The sequence below is a fragment of the Elephas maximus genome, chromosome 19 (assembly GCF_024166365.1).
Source record: "Elephas maximus indicus isolate mEleMax1 chromosome 19, mEleMax1 primary haplotype, whole genome shotgun sequence".
In the NCBI taxonomy this organism is placed as follows: domain Eukaryota; kingdom Metazoa; phylum Chordata; class Mammalia; order Proboscidea; family Elephantidae; genus Elephas; species Elephas maximus.
In genome coordinates this window covers 59,370,058-59,388,697 of record NC_064837.1, presented here as the reverse complement: position 1 = coordinate 59,388,697, position 18,640 = coordinate 59,370,058, and the positions used below count along the sequence as shown (strand labels likewise).

The 18,640-nt window shown below is 36.8% G+C and overlaps 1 protein-coding gene across 5 annotated transcripts in view; it reads left to right on the top strand.

Moving 5' to 3' along the window:
• Window positions 1-18,640, top strand: part of ABCA9 (ATP binding cassette subfamily A member 9) — a 78,947-nt gene that overhangs the window by 32,808 nt on the left and 27,499 nt on the right. For all 5 annotated transcript variants that reach the window (XM_049859328.1, XM_049859327.1, XM_049859329.1 and 2 more), the window contains 6 exons: window positions 3,098-3,237; window positions 5,697-5,816; window positions 10,029-10,227; window positions 12,011-12,177; window positions 12,799-12,932; window positions 14,689-14,826. In XM_049859328.1, the coding sequence (XP_049715285.1) occupies window positions 3,098-3,237; window positions 5,697-5,816; window positions 10,029-10,227; window positions 12,011-12,177; window positions 12,799-12,932; window positions 14,689-14,826 (898 nt within the window). The remainder of the gene's footprint in view (window positions 1-3,097; window positions 3,238-5,696; window positions 5,817-10,028; window positions 10,228-12,010; window positions 12,178-12,798; window positions 12,933-14,688; window positions 14,827-18,640) is intronic.

Below are 18,640 nucleotides of genomic sequence, written 5' to 3'. Positions count from 1 at the left end.
GAAGAAGAATTGACGCCTTTGAATTGTGGTGTTGGTGAAGAATATTGAATTTACCATGGCCTGCCAAAAGAATGAACAAATCTGTCTTGAAAGAAGTATACCTAGGATGTTCCTTAGAAGCACTGATGGTGAGACTATGTCTTACACACTTTGGTCATGTTATCAGGAGGAACCAGTCCCTGGAGAAGGACATCATGCTTGGTAAAGTAAAGGATCAGAGAAAAAGAGGAAGGCCCTCAATGAGATGGATCGACACAGTTCCTCAACAATGGGCTCAAGTGTAACTATGATTATGAGGATGGTGCAGGAATGGGCAGTGTTTTGTTCTGTTGTACATAGGGTCATTATGAGTCAGAATCGACTAGATGGCACCTAACAATAACAACAACCCTTGCTTTGTTTTTGTTCACCTTGATTGTTTCAGTAGTTTTCTCTCTGGTCCTCCTGACTTCGTTCTTTCCACCATTCCATTCTTTCCTGCCTCTTTCTCTTCCTGATAATTATTATCATTATTAAATAATGTCTATCACTTATTAGGAGACCTGGTGGCGCAGTGGTTAAGAGCTTGGCTGCTAACCAAAAGCTCAAATCCACCAGCCGCTCGTTGGAAACCCTGCCCGGCAGTTCTACTCCATCCTATAGGGTCGCTGTAAGTCAGAATTGACTCGACAGCAACGGGCTTGGTTTTGATTTATCACTTAAGTGTTGATTATGTTTTAGGTACTTGGTAAGACATTTTTATTGAGAAATTTATACTATTATATTCAACCTTCCAAATAACTCTAAGAAGAAGGTATTGTTTGTGAGTGGCAGAGTCTTGGGACTAAGATTACATTTGTGATGTGTACCACTTTGTATTCTTCCCTTTATAATTTTCTTATTTCTAAGAATATAATTCAAAGCACATCATTCCCAGTGGTTGAATGGATCTCCCCCTTACTTACTCAGAGTGCCTAACCTGCTCAAATCTCCCGTTTCATCATTATTGCTTGTTACAACCCAACTGAATCAATGTCCTCCAACTAAAACAAACCACTCACTGTTCTCTAGGTGTGTTCTGTGGCTTAGTTCTCCCGTTTCTAGCTGGGGTAGGACTTCTGTCTAAGGTATCTTCCTCCAACTCATTTGACCATGTTCAAATCGTATCCGTTCTTGAAGGTCTTTTTTGAGCTTTTCAGTGAGCTCCCTCATTGCTGCAACTCTAAAAGCATTCTTTTAAATTTTTGCCTTAGTTGTCATTGTGTGCCATCGAGTAAATTCCAACTCATAGCAACCCTATAGGACAGAGTAGAACTGCCCCACGGGATTTCCGAGGCTGTAATCTTTATGGAAGCAGATCGCCACATCTTTCTCTCATGAGCAACTTCATTAACTTCGTTGATCCTCAGTAACTTCCTTTATAGAACGGGGGTAATAATACCTACTTTGTGGAGAAGGCTATAAAATATTGAATGAGTGAATACCTGGTAGGGTGCCAAGGGCTCGATTGCTTTAACTCATCTTCCCTCTCCCTCACTTCTGTACTCTGCTGCTATACTTTACAGTTATGTTAGAAGCTCCTTGAAGGAAGGGATTGCATTCTTCCCATTTGGTATCCTTGACAGTGCTTAGCACAGGGCTTTGTAAGCACAGGATAGTTTTTTTTTCTAAAATTGATTTTTTAGATTTGTGCCATCAAAGCCGTTGTAATGCTCTCAGTACATTTCAATGGATGTGGCTAATAACGGAGTTTCTTAAAATCCAATGATTTCCTCGGAAACTTTATACCTTCTCATCAAAAAGACAGACCAGCTTTGATATGAATGATTTTGGGTTAAAAAAAGGAGTGAAAAAAAGAGCTAACATTTATTGAGGGTTTACTTAGTGCAAGGCCCTGTGCTAATTCATACATACTTTTTTCTTTCTATCTTCAGAATTCCCTTGAGAGATGGCTATTATTTCACCTCACAGATGAGGAAACTGATGCTTCGGGACATCAAACAACTTGTCTAAATTCTAGAACCTGGATCAGTTTGACATTAAGCCCATGTTCCTAATGACTGAACCAAATTATCTCCATTTTTGTTTTACCATGTTCAAGTCCTAGTTTTTGCAGAACTTACACAGCAGTGGAAAGGCAGAATTCAAAGTCAAGTTTTTGAATAAACTGATAAAAATTTGGGCATTCCCCCCACCTCACCCCAGATGAAATCTGGATAAGATCTCTCTTCTCCAAATAATAGCCCTTCCGTCACCTCATCTGTCTCTAATTATCCCTGATAGTAATTTCTCTGCCACCTTGTATAGATTATACAGTTTGGACCATAATAGTATTTTTATGAATTGCTTCTTCCAGTATATTATACATATTTTGTCTCATAAATATTAATGAGATGATAGACATATGCCACATAAACAAACAAACAAAGAAACTGTTGCTGTCGAGTCGATTCCAACTCATACTGACCCTATAGGTCATGGTGGAACTGCCCCATAAGGCTTCCAGGGAGCTGCTGGTGGATTTGAACTGCAGAACTTTTTTGATTAACAGCTAAGCTCTTAAGCACTGAGCCACCAGGGCTCTACATACCACATAGTTAGGAAATTATTTTTTTAGAAATACTGTTGGATAAAAATAACTTTAACTTACTATTTAACTTTTTTTATTGAGGTGAAATTTACATAACATGAAATTAACCATTTTAAGATGTACAATTCAGTGGCATTTAATACACACACAATATTGTGCAGCCGTCAACCTCTATCTAGTTCCAAGCATTTCCATCACAGCAAATCAACCCAATACCCATTAAGCAGTCACTCCCTACTCTCCCTTCCCTCCCCCCAGCTCCTGGTCACCACCAATTTACTTTCTATCTCTACCGATTTTCCTATTCTGGACATTTTCATATGAGTGGAATCTGTGACCTATTGTATCTGGCTTCTTTCCCTTAGCATAATGTTTTCAAGGTTCATCCATGTCATAGCACGTATGGGCCCTTCATTCCTTTTTATGGCCCAGTAATAGTCCATACCACAATTTGTTTATACATTCATCCATTGATGTGCACTTGGGTAGTTTCCACTTGTTGGCTAACCTACCCGTTTTCAATTCCAGTTTGCACCTGAATGAAATGTGTGATCCAGAGGGCATTACGTCACTCATTAAACATCACATCCCCGATGCCAAATTAACAGCACAAAGTGAGGAAAAGCTTGTATACGTTTTGCCTTTGGAAAGGACAAACAAATTTCCAGGTAACAGAATGTGGAGACCACAGAATGATTTGAGAAACACGTTACTAACATTAAAGGTGACTAATATTTAATATTTTAAAACTTGCTAGGTATATGGAACTGTGCTTTAACACATTTAATATTCTTAACCATAAGGTCAGTTCTAATATATGTTGCTCTGTGCTATGGAGTCGATTCTGACTCATAAAGCGAGCCTATATGATGGAGAAGAACTGCCCCATAGGGTTTCCTAGACTGTAATCTTTATGGAAGCAGATGGCCAGGTCTTTTCTCCCACACAACCAGGGGTAGGTTTGAACCACTGACCTTTCAGTTTGCAGCTGAGCGCTTAACCATTGCACCACCAGGCCTCCTTGTTGTAATATTAGCCTCTGGTATTATCCCCACATCAGTTACATATAAACTGTAGCATGAAGATGTTAAATCTGCTAAAAGTCCCAAGATGTAGAATTAAGAGGAACGTTTGGGGAATTTGCCTCAGGAGTGAATGAGAGAGTACAGCCAGAGCAGAAAGAGATCTGAGCAAACAACAGCAGACTGTTGACAGGGAGCTGTAGGAATGGTATACACAATATGTAGAATGTTTTATAAACACCATCACGTAATATTATCATTTAAGTAAATCAAGAGTAATTGTGCCTGACTGTATGCTGGTGAACATTCTAGAATTCCTAATTGAGGTGGAAACATAAAAGCCTTGAGGATCATTGCCTTTACCACTTTTCTATCAGGTCTTCCAATGCGCTGTTTCATATCCAAGAGTCTTAAGGTAGATTTTTTTTTTTTCCTTTTTAGAGTGTAGATTTATTGAGTTCAAGGAATTTTTCAACTCTTAATGGAGGACTCTGGAACCACTCTGCATGCTTGAATCAATAAGTCTGCCATGTTGTTGCTGTCAGTTTCCACAGACCCACTGCTGTCAAGTTAATTCCGACTCGTAGCAACCCTATAGGACAGAGTAGAACTGCCCAATAGGGTTTCTAAGGCTGTCATCTTTATGGAAGTAGACTGCCACATCTTTCTCCTGTGGAGAAGCTGGTAGATTCATGTTTAAAAAAGAAACACAGCACCAGACAATGAAATGCAGTGGTTGAATGCTCAGACACTGGAATGGACGGCCTAGATTCAAATCCCAGCTGTGCCATTATGAGCTCTGCAATGCTGGATAAGTTACGTCACTCTTCTGTTCCTCAGTTTCCTAGTTTGTAAAAATGGAGATAGTAATAGTACCAACTTTATAGCATTGCTATGAGGATTAAATGAGTTAATGTATTTAAATTTATTATTCAAATATTAAATATAAGTAATGCTCCTGGAATAATACCAAACATGTAGCACATATGGTATTTTCAAGCCTAAGCCACTCTCAACTATAGGATGTGCCCCTAAGAAAGAAACAGAAAGAAGCAATGCTGCCATTTAAAATATGGCCTACCATTTCATATGATACATCCTTATATCATTTGTGTTCAAAATTGATGAAACTTAATTATCTTAGAATCAGTGAAATAATGGTAAACCTAGATGCATTCACAGTACATTTGAGATACATATCACTTATAAAATTGAAATCTTTATGAAGACCACAAAGCAAAGTGTTTCCTGATTGCTTATGAAATGAATTTCAAAAGGGATGAACAATTTAGAGGAAGATTGAAGAAGAGCCAGTACTTAGGTGAATTTAAGAACTTAATAAATAAAAAAAATAAATAAATAGTGAGCATGAATTCATCTTCTCTTTTTCTCTTCCAATATTTGTATTAGTTTATCCTTTATCCTACTTTCAGTTTTCCTGAACTTCCCAAGAATTATTCCCAAAATATGTCAAAAAGGCCCCATAATCCTTCAAAAGGACCTACTCTCTCTTAAGGCTCTTATGTAATTTTTATACCATGGTCAGAGCTAGGAGAAAGAGAGAAGGCCTCCAGTGTGCAAAGTAACATAATAATTTGTTCTTTCCTTTGATTTTTATTTTATTTTTACAAACGAGGGAAGATTTTGTGGCACTTAAATATTTGTATAAACTTTAGTTCTTTTGTTTTTTATCATTATTGTTGCTTAGCCGTTATCTTTAACGTGAAAACACAAATCTCTATTCTCTGGAAAATATCCTTTAACTAATGGGGGCTTAGAATTAAACAATCCCCATAATTTAACAGCATTAAAAGTTTTAAAACACATTACATAAAATATAATACAATGTTTTCAAAGAATTTATACATGTATATATATACACAGTTTTCTAAGAATGAAAAAATAAATGGACTTTTATACAAGAAAGACATGGAAATTAACAAATTGTACAGATCATTTTAGAAACAAGGGGAATTTGTATCACAGTTTTGTTTATGATGAATGCATTTAGCCTATCACATTTAGCCTATTTTTGACAAAGTATAGTTATTACCAACTTTGTTATAAATTATATTATTTTAATCTATTTTTGTGCCTACTTTTAGACCTTTACAGGGATCTTGATAGATGTTCTAACCAGGGCATTGAGAATTATGGCGTTTCCATGACAACTTTGAATGAAGTGTTCTTGAAACTAGAAGGAAAATCAGCTATTGAAGAATCAGGTAAAAATAGATCCTCATGGAACAGACAATGCATATGTACTATAATATCGTTGCTGTTGTTAGGTGTCGTCCAGTCATAGCAACCCTACATGCAACAGAACAAAACACTGCCCGGTCCTGCACCATTCTCACAGTCATTGCTGTGCCCATGAGCCCATCATTATAGCCACTGTATCAGTGCATCTTATTGAGGGTCTTCCTCTCTTTCACTGACCTTCTATTTTACTAAGCATGATGTTCTCTAGGGCCTGGTCCCTCTTGATAACATGTCCAAAGCACAGCAATCAAAGTCTTCCATCCTTGCTTCTAAGGAGCATTCTGGTTGTATTTCTTCCAAGACAGAGTGTTCACTCTTCTGCCAGTCTATGGCGTATTCGGTATTCTTCACCAACACCCTAATTCAAAGGCATCAACTCTTCTTCGGTCTTCCTTATTCATTGTCCATATGAGGCGACTGAAAACACCATGGCTTGGGTCAGGTACACCTTAGTCTTCAAAGTGACACCTTTGGTTTTTGCAGATGTACCCAATGCAATACGTCATTTGATTTCTTGACTGCTGCTTCCATGGGTGTTGATTGTCAATCCAAGTAAAATGAAATCCTCGACAACTTCAATCTTTTCTCTATTTATCATGATGTTGCTTGTTGCTCCAGTTGTGAGGATTTTTGTTTTCTATATGTCGAGGCGTAATCCATACTGAAGATAGTGGTCTTTGATCTTTATCGGTAAGTGCTTCAAGTCCTCTTCACTTTCAGCAAGCAACGTTGTGTCAGCTGCATAATACAGTTTGTTAATGAGTCTTCCTCCAATCCTGATGTCACATTTGTCTCATATATTCCGACTTCTTGGATTATTTGCTCAGTATACAGACTGAATAAGTATGACAAAAGTTTACAACCCTGATGCACACCTTTCCTGATTTTATTCCACACAGTAGCAGTATCCCCTTTTTCTGTTCGAACGACTGCCTCTTGGTCTATGTACAGCTTCCACATGAGCACAATTAACTGTCCTGGAATTCCCTTTCTTCACAATATTGTCCATAATTTGTTATGAACAACACAGTCTTTGCATAGTCAATAAAACACAGGAAGACATCTCTGAGGTATTCTCTGCTTTCAGCGAAGATCCATCTGACATCAGTAACCATATTCCTCATTCCACATTCTCTTCTGAATCCAGCTTGAATTTCTAGCAGTTCCTTGTTGTACTCTGCAACTGATTTTGAATTATTGTCAGCAAAATTTTGCTTGCTTGTAGCATTGATATTGTTCGATAATTTCCTCATTCTGTTGGATCACCTTTCTTTGGGATGAGCTCTAATACAGATCTCTTCGAGTTTGTTGGCCAGGTAGCTGTCTTCCAAATTTCTTAGTATAGATGAGTGAGCACCTCTAGCTCTGCATCGGTTTGTTGAAACATCTCAATTTGTATTCTGTCAGTTTCTAGAGCCTTATTTTTCACCAATGCCTTCAGTGCAGCTTGGACTTTTTCCTTTAATATCATCTGTTCTTGATCATATGCTACCTCCTGAAATGGTTGAGATGTCAACCAATTGTTTTTGGTACAGTGACTCTGTGTATTCCTTCCATTTGCTCTTGATGCTTCCCATGGTGTTGAATCTTTTGCCCATAGAATCCTTCAACACTGAAACTTGAAGCTTGAATTTTTTCTGCAGTCCTTAACAGCTGGAGAAATGCCAAGTGTGTTCTTCCCTTTTGGTTTTCTAACTCCAGGTCTTTGCATGTTTCATTGTAATACTTTGTCTTCTTGAACAGCCCTTTGAAATCTTCTGTTCAGCTTTTACTTCATCGTTTCTTCCACTAGCTTTAGCTGCTCTGTGTTTAAGAGCAAGTTTCACATTCTCTTCTGACATCCATTTTGGCCTTTCCTTTCCTGTTTTTTTAATGATCTTTTGCTTTCTTTATTTATGATGTCCTGATGTCATCCCACAGTTCATCTGGTCTTCTGTCATTAGTGTTCAATGTGTTAAAGCTATTGTTGAGATGGTCTCTAAATTCAGGTGAGATATACTCAGGGTTGTACTTTGGTTCTCATGGGCTTGTTTTAATTTTCTTCAGCTTCAACTTGAACTTGCATATGAACGTTTGATGTTCTGTTTCATAGTCGGCCCTTGGCCTTGTTGTGACTGATGATATTGAAGTTTTCCAGGGTCTCTTTCCACAGATTTAATAAATTTGATTCCTGCGTATTCCTTCTGGCGAGGTGTACTTGTATAGTCCCAGTTTATGTTGTTGAAAACTGGCATGTGCAATGAATAAGTCACTGGTCTTTCAAAATTCTCTCATGCAATCTCTGGTGTCATTTCTATCTCTAAGGCCGTATTTTCCAGCTACTGAACCTTCTTCTTTGAATGGACAACTTTCACATTCCAATCACCAATAATTATCAATGCATTTTTATTGCATGTTAGATCAATTTCAGATTGCAGAAGTTGGTAAAAATCTTCAGTTTCTTCATTTTTGGACTTAGTGGTTGTGGTGTAAATTTGAATAATAGTTGTATTAACTGGTCGTCTTTGTAACCCCTTGCGTTGAGTTGATTCCAACTCATAGTGACCCTGTAGGACAGAGTAGAACTGTTCCATAGGGTTTCTAAGGAGCAGCTGGTTAGCAGCTGAAGTCTTAATCACTGTGCCATCAGGGCTCCCTTGTGGAAATATGGATATTATTCTATCACTGATAGAGTTGTACTTCAGGATAGATCTTGGAATGTTCTTTTCGATGATGAGCATGTCACCATTCCTCTTTAAGTTGTCATTCCAGGCGTAGTTGACCATAGGGCTGTCCGATTCAAAACGGCCAACACCAGTTCATTTCACCTCAGTAATGCCTATGATATTGACCTTTATGTTCCATTTATTTTTGACAAATTCCAATTTTCCTAGATTTGTATTTTGTACCTTATATGTTCTGATTATTAACGGATGTTTGCAGCTGTTTCTTCTCATTTTGAGTCATACCACATCAGCAAATAAAGGTCTTGAAAGCTTGACTTCTTTCACGGCATTAAGGTCGACTCTACTTTGTGAAGGCAGCTCTTCCGTAGTCATATTTTGAATGCCTTCCAACATCTGAGGCTCATCTTCTGGCACTTTATCAGACAATGCTCTGCTGCTATTCATGAGGTTTTCCCCAGTCAATTTTTTTCGGAAGTAGACTGCCAGGTCCTTCTTCCTAGTCTGTTTTAGTCCGGAAGCCCCGCTGAAACGTGTCCACCATAAGTGACTCTGCTGGTATTTGAAATACTGGTGGCATAGACTCCAGCATCACAGCAACAAGCAAGCCACTACAGCATGGCAAACTGACAGACAAGTGGTAGAATATAATATTAGCAAACTATAAGTGCTACAGAGAAAATTAAAACAGAATTCTAGGTTGGCAGTTATATTTCTTGTAGCATTTTGAAGGCATTATACCAATAGCCTCAGGATTCTATTATTATTAAAAGATCTGTTGTCAATCTTATTGTCATTCCCTGTAATATATTCTGTCTTTTTTCTCTGATTACTTGTATGATATTTCCTGGTTTCTGGTTCACTATCATTTACTGTGTTTACTCTTAATTGTGATCTTTTATTTTCATTTTTGTCATTTCCTGGGGTTTTTTTTTTTTTTTGAGCATTTTTTATCTTCTTTATTTTATGCACTTCTAAAGTTATATACTCGACATCTTTTTTCAGTGCTTACATCTAACTTTTAATGTACACGTAGCTTTCCAGTGAAGTCTAGAGTTAATCAGTTTTTCTAGGCTCCTATTCAAAAAACTTTTAACTTGTTTTCTAGTAACTTTTATCTTGTTTTCACCAAGGCTGTATTGTTTCTACCACTTCCATGTTCTTGGAGAGGCGTGGGGAAGTTGTTATACATACTAACTCCCCTTGGTTAGAAATATTACAATGGTTTATCTTTTGTAATCAAAAGATTTTTCTAGGTTGTCTATATATGAGTTTCTTTTCATTGATTTTCCTAGAATTAATTAAGTCCTTTAAAACTGAAGATACAGAACTTTGTTTTTTAGAAAACACAAGATTTTCTTCTACTGTACCATTATTTTTTGCTTCTTTCCCATTTCTTCAGCAGTTGCTCTAATAACTCCAACACCCTTTAGCAAAAAGATGAGCATAGGAAAAGCTAAAAATGTACACCTAAAGTCACACTTTACAATTTACTGGTTTTGTGTTTTATAGACATTGGAATTTGGAGACAGGTACAAAGTGATGGGGCAAAAGACATGGGAAGCCTTGTTGGCCTGGAACAAGCTTTGTCTTCTCTCAGTGAATCAAGGAAAGAAATCAATGGCATGTCTCTCTGGAGGCAGCAGGTCTGTGCAATAGCAAAAGTTCGCTTCCTAAAGTTAAAGAATGAAAGAAAAAGCCTGTTGACCATGTGAGTATCAGAGTGTTTTTGATTTGTCTGGTCAGTGCACTAAAAATAATTCAACAGCGCAAAACGTTAAAAGAGAAAACTTGTGTAATTTCAGCAACTGTGTGTGGTATTTTAAACACAGAAACCAATTTTTAATTGCTCAGGTGGGTATATTTAAAATAGATTAAAAATTAGGACTCTTTTTTAACTTTCACAAGAGTCTGTTCTTATCAGAAGGTTGAAGTCGTTCTTCAAAGCGCATGGAAGTTATCACTTAAAATTGCTCAGGTGGGTATAGTTAAAAGATATAAAAATTAAGACTCATAAAAATTTCACAAGAGCCTGTGCTTATCAGAAGGTTGAGGTAGTTCTTCAAAGTACATGGAAGCTATCACTTAGATTTCATCCTAAAGCTTTACCCCTTTCCCTTCAAATAGCTCTGTATTAGGCTTTGCAAAGATTTCACACCACAATCTGGGGTCCATTGAGTGGTTCATACACTCCTATACACCTTAACCTCTTCACTGAGCACTGCCCCCTTGCGTAAGCCTATCTCTCCACTGCAGACATTCATTCATTCAAAAATATCTGTGAGACCCTCTGTACAGTACTCTGTGTTAAATGTTTTTAAAATATACCAAAATAAATCAGACATGAGATTACACCATTGAGTGTGGGTGATTAGAAGCACACTAAATAACTATAATACAAAATAGACAACCCTATAAACTATACCATTCAATGAAAGAGGAATTATGTCCAAGTATGAGCATCAAAATTTTTTCTTTTTTTTTTATGAGCATCAGAGAAAGAATTTTACATGAGGGAGAATTGAATTTGGTGTAGCAGAATGGAACATACTTAGCTAAGCAGAGAAAAAAAAAACAAAAAAAAAACTCGTTGCCATCAAGTCAGTTCTGACTCATAGCAGAGTACGAAGGATGGAAATTCAGGCAGAGAGAGAAGTCCTGAGCTTGGGGATACGTGAGGACTATGAAATCCTGTTACTAATCTAAGTTAATTGCAACACAGAGTATATGAAAAAGTAAAAGTAATTTGAGAATATATTACATAGAGCTAAAGAGTTTGAACTTCATGAACAATGAGTAAGTTGTTTGTTTTTTTAATTATGAAAAGGATATTCATATAATTAGCACACAATACAAAGAAGCTTAACTGGGTAACAGTTTAAAATGGTTTGGAAATAGTAGACATTGGAGGCAGTGAAAACATTCATTTAAGATGATATTGAAAGAGGTTGGGAAAGAAATAATAAAGGCCCAAATTTGGAAAGTGGAAAATAGAAGATTGGGAGGCAAGCAATAATGGTAATATGATAGAAAGGTTCAACCTTTTATAAAATGGACTTAGAAAGAAATGAATTAAAGATAACTGAGCTTTGGAACCCAAATGTTGTAATTTAGAGGAATTAGGAGGAACAGATTCAGAGTATATAGTAAGTTTGGGTGGTGGTGATATGCCAGGTTCCAGTGGTCCAGCAAAATTAAGAAGCACAGGACCAAAGCAGAGCAATGAAGGAGGCATTGGCAAGAAAGATTTAAGAGTTGTCATCAGCAAAGCCTCAATGAAATGTCCAAAGAAGATTATTTGGAGAGAAAGACCAACTACAGATATGTAGGAACCATCTCATTTTAGAAAGAACAAGGGGGAAAAGGCATGATTCATATGTTTGGTTAGTGTTTATAATTTATTTCGAACACAATATTTGTTATCTGCTTATGACGAAAAAACCTACAAAAATTGGTATAGATGAATTTTTTCTTTTACATTTTCCTCCATGCAGGTTGTTGCTTTTTGGAATTAGCTTTTTCCCTCAGCTTTTGGAACATCTATTCTATGAACTATATCAAAAAAGTTATTCTTGGGGGCTATCTCCTGATATGTACTTCCTCTCACCAGGACAACCACCACAAGACCATCTGACTGATTTATTGGTCATCAATAAAACAGGTGAACATGACGCAAAAATGCAAAGTGCTAAAATGTTGTTCTGGTTGAGAGATTTTCTAGAAAACAAAAACCATGAAGACAAAATAACTTCCGTGTGTTTTAGAAGGCACTTAATGAGACCAAAACAGGAAATTAATTAAAAAACAAAAAAATACAAGATGGAAGAGTTCTTTTAGAAACACATTTTTTTCAACTTTATCTAAGCTGTAAAATTCATTGCAAAAAGCAACCAGGGGGGCTTTAGGACGGTGACTCACTGACTGCTCTTTGAAGCTTTTGGTATCCATTTTGTAAGTCTATGCATTCCTGGGCTCTGGAAAAATCTACCAAGTTTATTAGGAGATAGAAAATGAATATCTACAATGAATACAATGTTAACTGGAATTAATATTTTTATGCTAACATAAATTGTAAGTAAATGCCTAGGTTCTAGGTAAAGTGACTTTGTCCTATCCATGATATCAGAAGCGATTTTAACACCGCAGCTCCAGATCTGCTATGCTAAGAAAATTCTCAGTAAGTGACTGTGGAATGCTTTCGGTGACATCGGTTAGGTTTTTTCTTTTTTAATATTACTTACCATTTTATTTTATTTTTGCATTTTCTTTACCTTCATGGTAGGGTCAAGCATTAATAACTTTATTCATTCGCTGAGGCGGCAGAACATAGCTTTGGAAGTGGATGCTTTTGGAACTAGAAATGGCACAGATGACCCATCATATAATGGTGCTATCATTGTGTCTGGTGATGAAAGGGTATGTTGGACTCTGATTTTTGCACATCATCAAAGATAGAGTTCAAAAGGAAAATTTGAATACTATCTATCAACAGACATAAAAGGCCAATTTGATTCAAACAAATGGGTTATTTTTCCTTTTTTTTATAGGAGAAGCTGGGTCTCAATTATTTGCCCAAGGTCTCCATTATAATCACAGAAAATGAAATGCTGTTTAATTTTATTTGAATTATATACAATGGTACAGTTAATAATTAAAATCTTATTATCACCTGGATTCCATTTTAACAATTAATTTAAATCCAAGCAACTGGATTTCAATTCAAATGACATCTTAGTGTAACTTCCAAACATATATCTGATAATGCCTATTGTGAATACCATTCCAGTTGCCAAGAATTAATACTGGACACTTAATTTTTTTTGAGTAGATTTGTACGTGTGTGTGATTTTTGAAAGGCAAAAGCTCAAGGCCTAGCTGCTAAACTTTACAGGAGTAAGTCAAATCTTCCAGTAAATATGTTTACCTAACTGATGATTGAAAAAAAAAGACTTAGTTTCTTGCAACTCAAAGTAGGCTCATGGACCATCATCATTGGATCATCTGGGAACTTGTTAGAAATGCAGAACTTCAGGTCCCACTTCAGACCTACTGAGTTAGAATCTGCATTTATTAAGATCTGCAGGTGATTAATATACTCATTCAATGTGGGATGGGCTGCCTTATTTGGCAACACTTAAAAATTGGTATATTTCACACACAATTTTAATTTCTGGATTCTCTTGAACTATAACTCCATAGACCAAGTCTGAGAAACAGCCATCCAATTTAGACCTGACCTTTACTCCACACTGCTTCACTCATTTATGTTACCTGCCTAGCCCTTCTAGGAGTTTGAATTGACCATCCCTAGAGTAAGCAAATGGGAAAAGATAGGAAGATAGTGTTAAATGTATAAATCACAAATGACCATTTGTAGCTTGTCAGAGTTAGTTTTCAGGGATAATTTCCACAGTAAAGTAAGAAATTACCTGCAATCAAAACACTCCTTGATATGTTCTAATCAAGTTAGTTTCTAGTAGGCTCAGAAAAATAGTTTTAAAAAATGGCACTCAACTTCAATGAACATTGCTTTAAGTAAGCAGATCAGATACAATACTGTTGATTTATTTATGATTACAAAAATGCTTTCTCAAAACTTACCCATTTTGGACAATATAGACAAGGAATTTATTTTAACTCTTTTTCTTTATGGAAGAAATGATCAAAGTTTTAAAAAATGTATAAGTACATATTATATGTCATTTTTAAAGAGATTTAACTTGCAATGTTGCTCTTGCTAGCTCAGGGTTTGTGAGACCCTGTGCTGTCATTACAACAGCTGCCTCCCTCCTTCTTCCCAAGCATCTACACATTCTTATAAAACAAATATATCACATTTTGAAACAAAATACACTCCTATGTTAAAATGAGGTTGCATTGTGGAGTTCTTACAGTGTTGCTGCTGAAAATCATTTGAGGTATTTTGTTTTGTGAGAGTTTAGGCATACATACCTACATGGCTGATGTTGTGGTAAGTAGAAGCTAAAATACTGGATTGCTGGAAGTATACTGAGAATTAGTCAAATAATAGAGGAATCACATTCTTTGCTTTCACCTTATTGTATTATCACTAATCTGAAAGATTTTTAATCATAGGAATGAATGAATATTCACTCATTAAATTTTGTATTTGCTTTCCGAGGACTTAGAATTCATTTTTATTCTATTTTAGGATCACAGATTTACAATAACATGCAATACCAAACGATTGAATTGTTTTCCTGTCCTCATGGATATCCTTAGTAATGGGTTACTTGGAATTTTTAACTCTTCCAAACGTATTCAGACTGACAGAAGCACGTATTTTGAAGTAAGTGTACTATTATCTCACGTCTGCTGAGCCATCAGAAATTTGCAAGAAAATCCTTGAAATGCTGAATCATATCATATTAATTTTTAGGAACTTATTTTAAAATACATTTGATGCTACATATACCACACACATTACATATACACGCATGCACGCAAATTTAACATTTCATTGACTCTGTTATTATCTAGTGTCTCTCTGTGGGTCCCTCCAGGCATAGCCCCACAAACTCTGACCGTGGGTGGGTATAATCTAACATGGACTTTATATGTTGTTTATAAACCAAGATATGAGTAAGGGACTGTTGAGATGAATTGCAAATTCTAAGTTTGGAAAACTGTGAATTTTCCTTCCTTAGAGATCTTCCAAAGCAGAAAAATCAACAAAGGTAACTAAAACAAAGTATGAAATTGGTGAGGCCAGTCAGATTGTCAGACTGCGGGGCTTGTGTGTTACTGTGGTGCTGGAAGCTATGCCACCGATATTTTAAATATCAGCAGGGTCACCCATAGTGGACAGGTTTCAGTGGAGCTTCCAGACCAAGACAGATTAGGAAGAAGGACCTGGTGATCTGCTTCTAAAAAAAAAAAAAAAAAAAAATTGGCCAGTGAAAACCTTATGAATAGCAGTGGAACATTGTCTGATATATCAGAAGATGAGCCCCTCAGGTTGGAAGGCACTCACACTAAGGCCAAAGATGAAGAAACTGAAATTTTTTACCAGCTTCTGCAGTCTGAAATTGATCAAACGTGCAATCAAGACACATTAATAATTACTGGTGATTGGAATGCAAAAGCTGGAAACAAGGAAGCATCAGTAGTTGGAAAATATGGCTGTGGTGATAGAAACAGCACCAGAGATCACATGATAGAATATTGCAAGACCAACGACTGTATTGCAAATTCGTTTTTTCAACAACATAAACTTCAACTACACATGTGGACCTCATTGGATAGAATGCAGGAGTCAAATCGATGATGAAGAAGCTCAATATCATCAGTCAAAACAAGGCCATGGGCTGACAGGGGAACAGAACATTAATTGCTCTTATGCAAGTTCAAACTGAAGCTGAAGAAATTAAAAGAAGTCCACGAGAGCCGAAGTACGAACTTGAATATATCTCACCTGAATTCGGAAACCATCTTAAGGATAGATTTTATGTAATGAACACTAGTGACAGAAGACCAGATGAATTGTGTGATGACATCAAGTACATTATACATAAAGAAAACAAAAGATCTTTAACAGGGCAATCAAGAAAGAAAAGGCCAAACTGGATGTCAGAAGAGAATCTGAAACTTGCTCTTGAAGGTAGAGTAAAGCGAATGAAAGAAATGATGTAGTAAAAGAACTGAACAGAAGATTTCAAAGGGCAGCTCAAGAAGACAAAGCATAGTATTATCATGAAATGTGCAAAGACCTGGAGTTAGAAAACCAAAAGGGAGGAACACGCTGGGCATTTCTCAAGCTGAAAAAACTAAAGAAAAAATTCAAGCCTCCAGTTGCAATATTAAACGATTCTATGAGCAAAATGTTGAACAACACAGGAAGCCTCAAAAAAAGAAGAAAAAGAATACACAGTCAGGGTACCAAAAAGAACTAGTCAATGTTCAATTATTTCAGGAGGTAGTGTATGATCAAGAACCGATAGTACTGAAGAAAAAAATCCAAGCTGCAGTGAAGGCATTGGGGAAAAACAAAGCCACAGGAATTGATGGAACACCAATTGAGATCTTTGAACAAACAGATAGATGCAGCACTGGAGGTGCCCACTTGTCTATGCCATGAAATTTGGGAGACAGCTACCTGATTAACCAAATGGAAGAGATTCATATATGTGCTTATTCCGAAGAAAGGTGATGCAACGGAATGCAAAACATTATTAAACAATATCATTAATATCACATGCAAGCAAAATTTTACTGATTATAATTCAAAAACTGTTGCAGCTGTACGTAGACAGGGAACTGCGAGAAATCTGAGCCGCGTTCAGAAGAGGATGTGGAACAAGGGATATCATTGCTTAAGTGAGATGAATCTTGGCTGAAAGCAGAGAATACCAGGAAGATGTTTACCTTATTGATTATGCAAAGGCATTCAACTGTGTGAATCATAACAAATTACAGATAACATTGCAAAGAATGTGTATTCCAGAAAACTTAATTGTGCTCATGCCAAACCAGTACTAGACCAAGAGACAGTTCTTCAAACAGAATAAGTGGAAACTGTGTAAATTAAAATCAGGAAAGGTGTGCATCAGGGTTATATCCTTTCACCATACCTATTCTATCTGTATACTGAGCAAATAATCCAAGAAGCTGGATTATATGAAGAAGAATGCAGCACCAGGATTGGTGGAAGACTCATTAACAACCTGTGATGTGCAGATGACACAACCTTGCTTGCTAAAAAAGCAAAGAGGGCTTGAAATATTTATGAAGATCATAAGACTACAGTCTTCAGTATGGATTACATCTCAACACAAAAAAAAAAACAAAAATCCTCACAACTGGACCAATAAGTAACATTATGATAAACAGAGAAAATATTGAAGTTGTCAAACATTTCATTTTACTTGAATCACAATCAACATCCATGGAAGCAGCAGTCAAGAAATCTAACGATGTATTGCATTGGGCAAATTTGCTGCAAGTGACCTCTTTAAAGTGTTAAAGAGCAAAGATGTCACCCTGAGAACTAAGGTGTGCCTAAACCAAGCCATGGTATTTTCAATTGCCTCATATGCATGCAAAAGCTGGACAACAAAAAAGGAAGAGCAAAGAAGAATTGATGCCTTTGGATTATGATACTGGTGATGAATGTTGAATATACCATAGACTGCCAGAAGAAGGAAAAAATTTATCTTGGAAGAAGTACAGCTAGAATGCTTCTTAGAAATGAGGATAAGAGAGGCTTCATCTCACATATTTGGACATGTTGTCAAGAGGGACCAATCCCTGGAAAAGGACATCATACTTGGTAAAGTAGAGGGTAGAGAAAAAGAGGAAGACCTTCAATGAGGTGGATTGACACAGTGGCTGTAAAAGTGGGCTCAAACATAACAATGATTCTGCAAATGGCACAGGAGAGGGCAGTGTTTTGTTCCTTTGTACATAGGGTGGCTTTGAGTCAGAACCAATTGGAAGGCACCCAGAAACAACAGCATGAGTTTGGTGAGATGGTCTTTGATGCTTTTTCTTCCCCTACCAGAGCCTTACCTCCACATATACATTCTTATCCAAGCAGGAGGGGCCCAGAATGATGCTAAGTTTTAGGAGGTGGTATGAGTAGATAAGAGCTTGGCTGCTAACCAAAATGTCAGCAGCTGGAATCCAACAGCTGCTCCTTGGAAAATCTATGGGGCAGTTTTACTCTGTCCTGTAGGGTTGCTATGAGATGGAATCAACTCAATGGCAGCGGGTTTGTTTGTTTTTTCCAAGAGGAGAGAGAAGTAAGGAGACCCCAAAACTCATGATTTGTGTTCTCAGATGACTTACTGCAGTGACACAACTGATCTTAGATCAAATTAAGGCTTCTGAGAAAATCCAAGACTCTCTCCAGCCTACATAGGTTTTTGAAATTTTTTTAATTCCATGTCTTTATGTACGGTGTATGCTGTCCATTTTTCTCCAAGCCCCATCACTCTTATTTTCTCACATCCATCCACTGGACTCATTAATTTGTATCTCTCAGGTCCCTGAAGGCATTGGAATTCACTACTCCTTCATTAGATGCAAAACCAGGGCAAGAGTGGGGGGATCTTCATAAATGTTGAACTGAACTGATTGGGCACCAGTTTCTGAGAATAACAAAA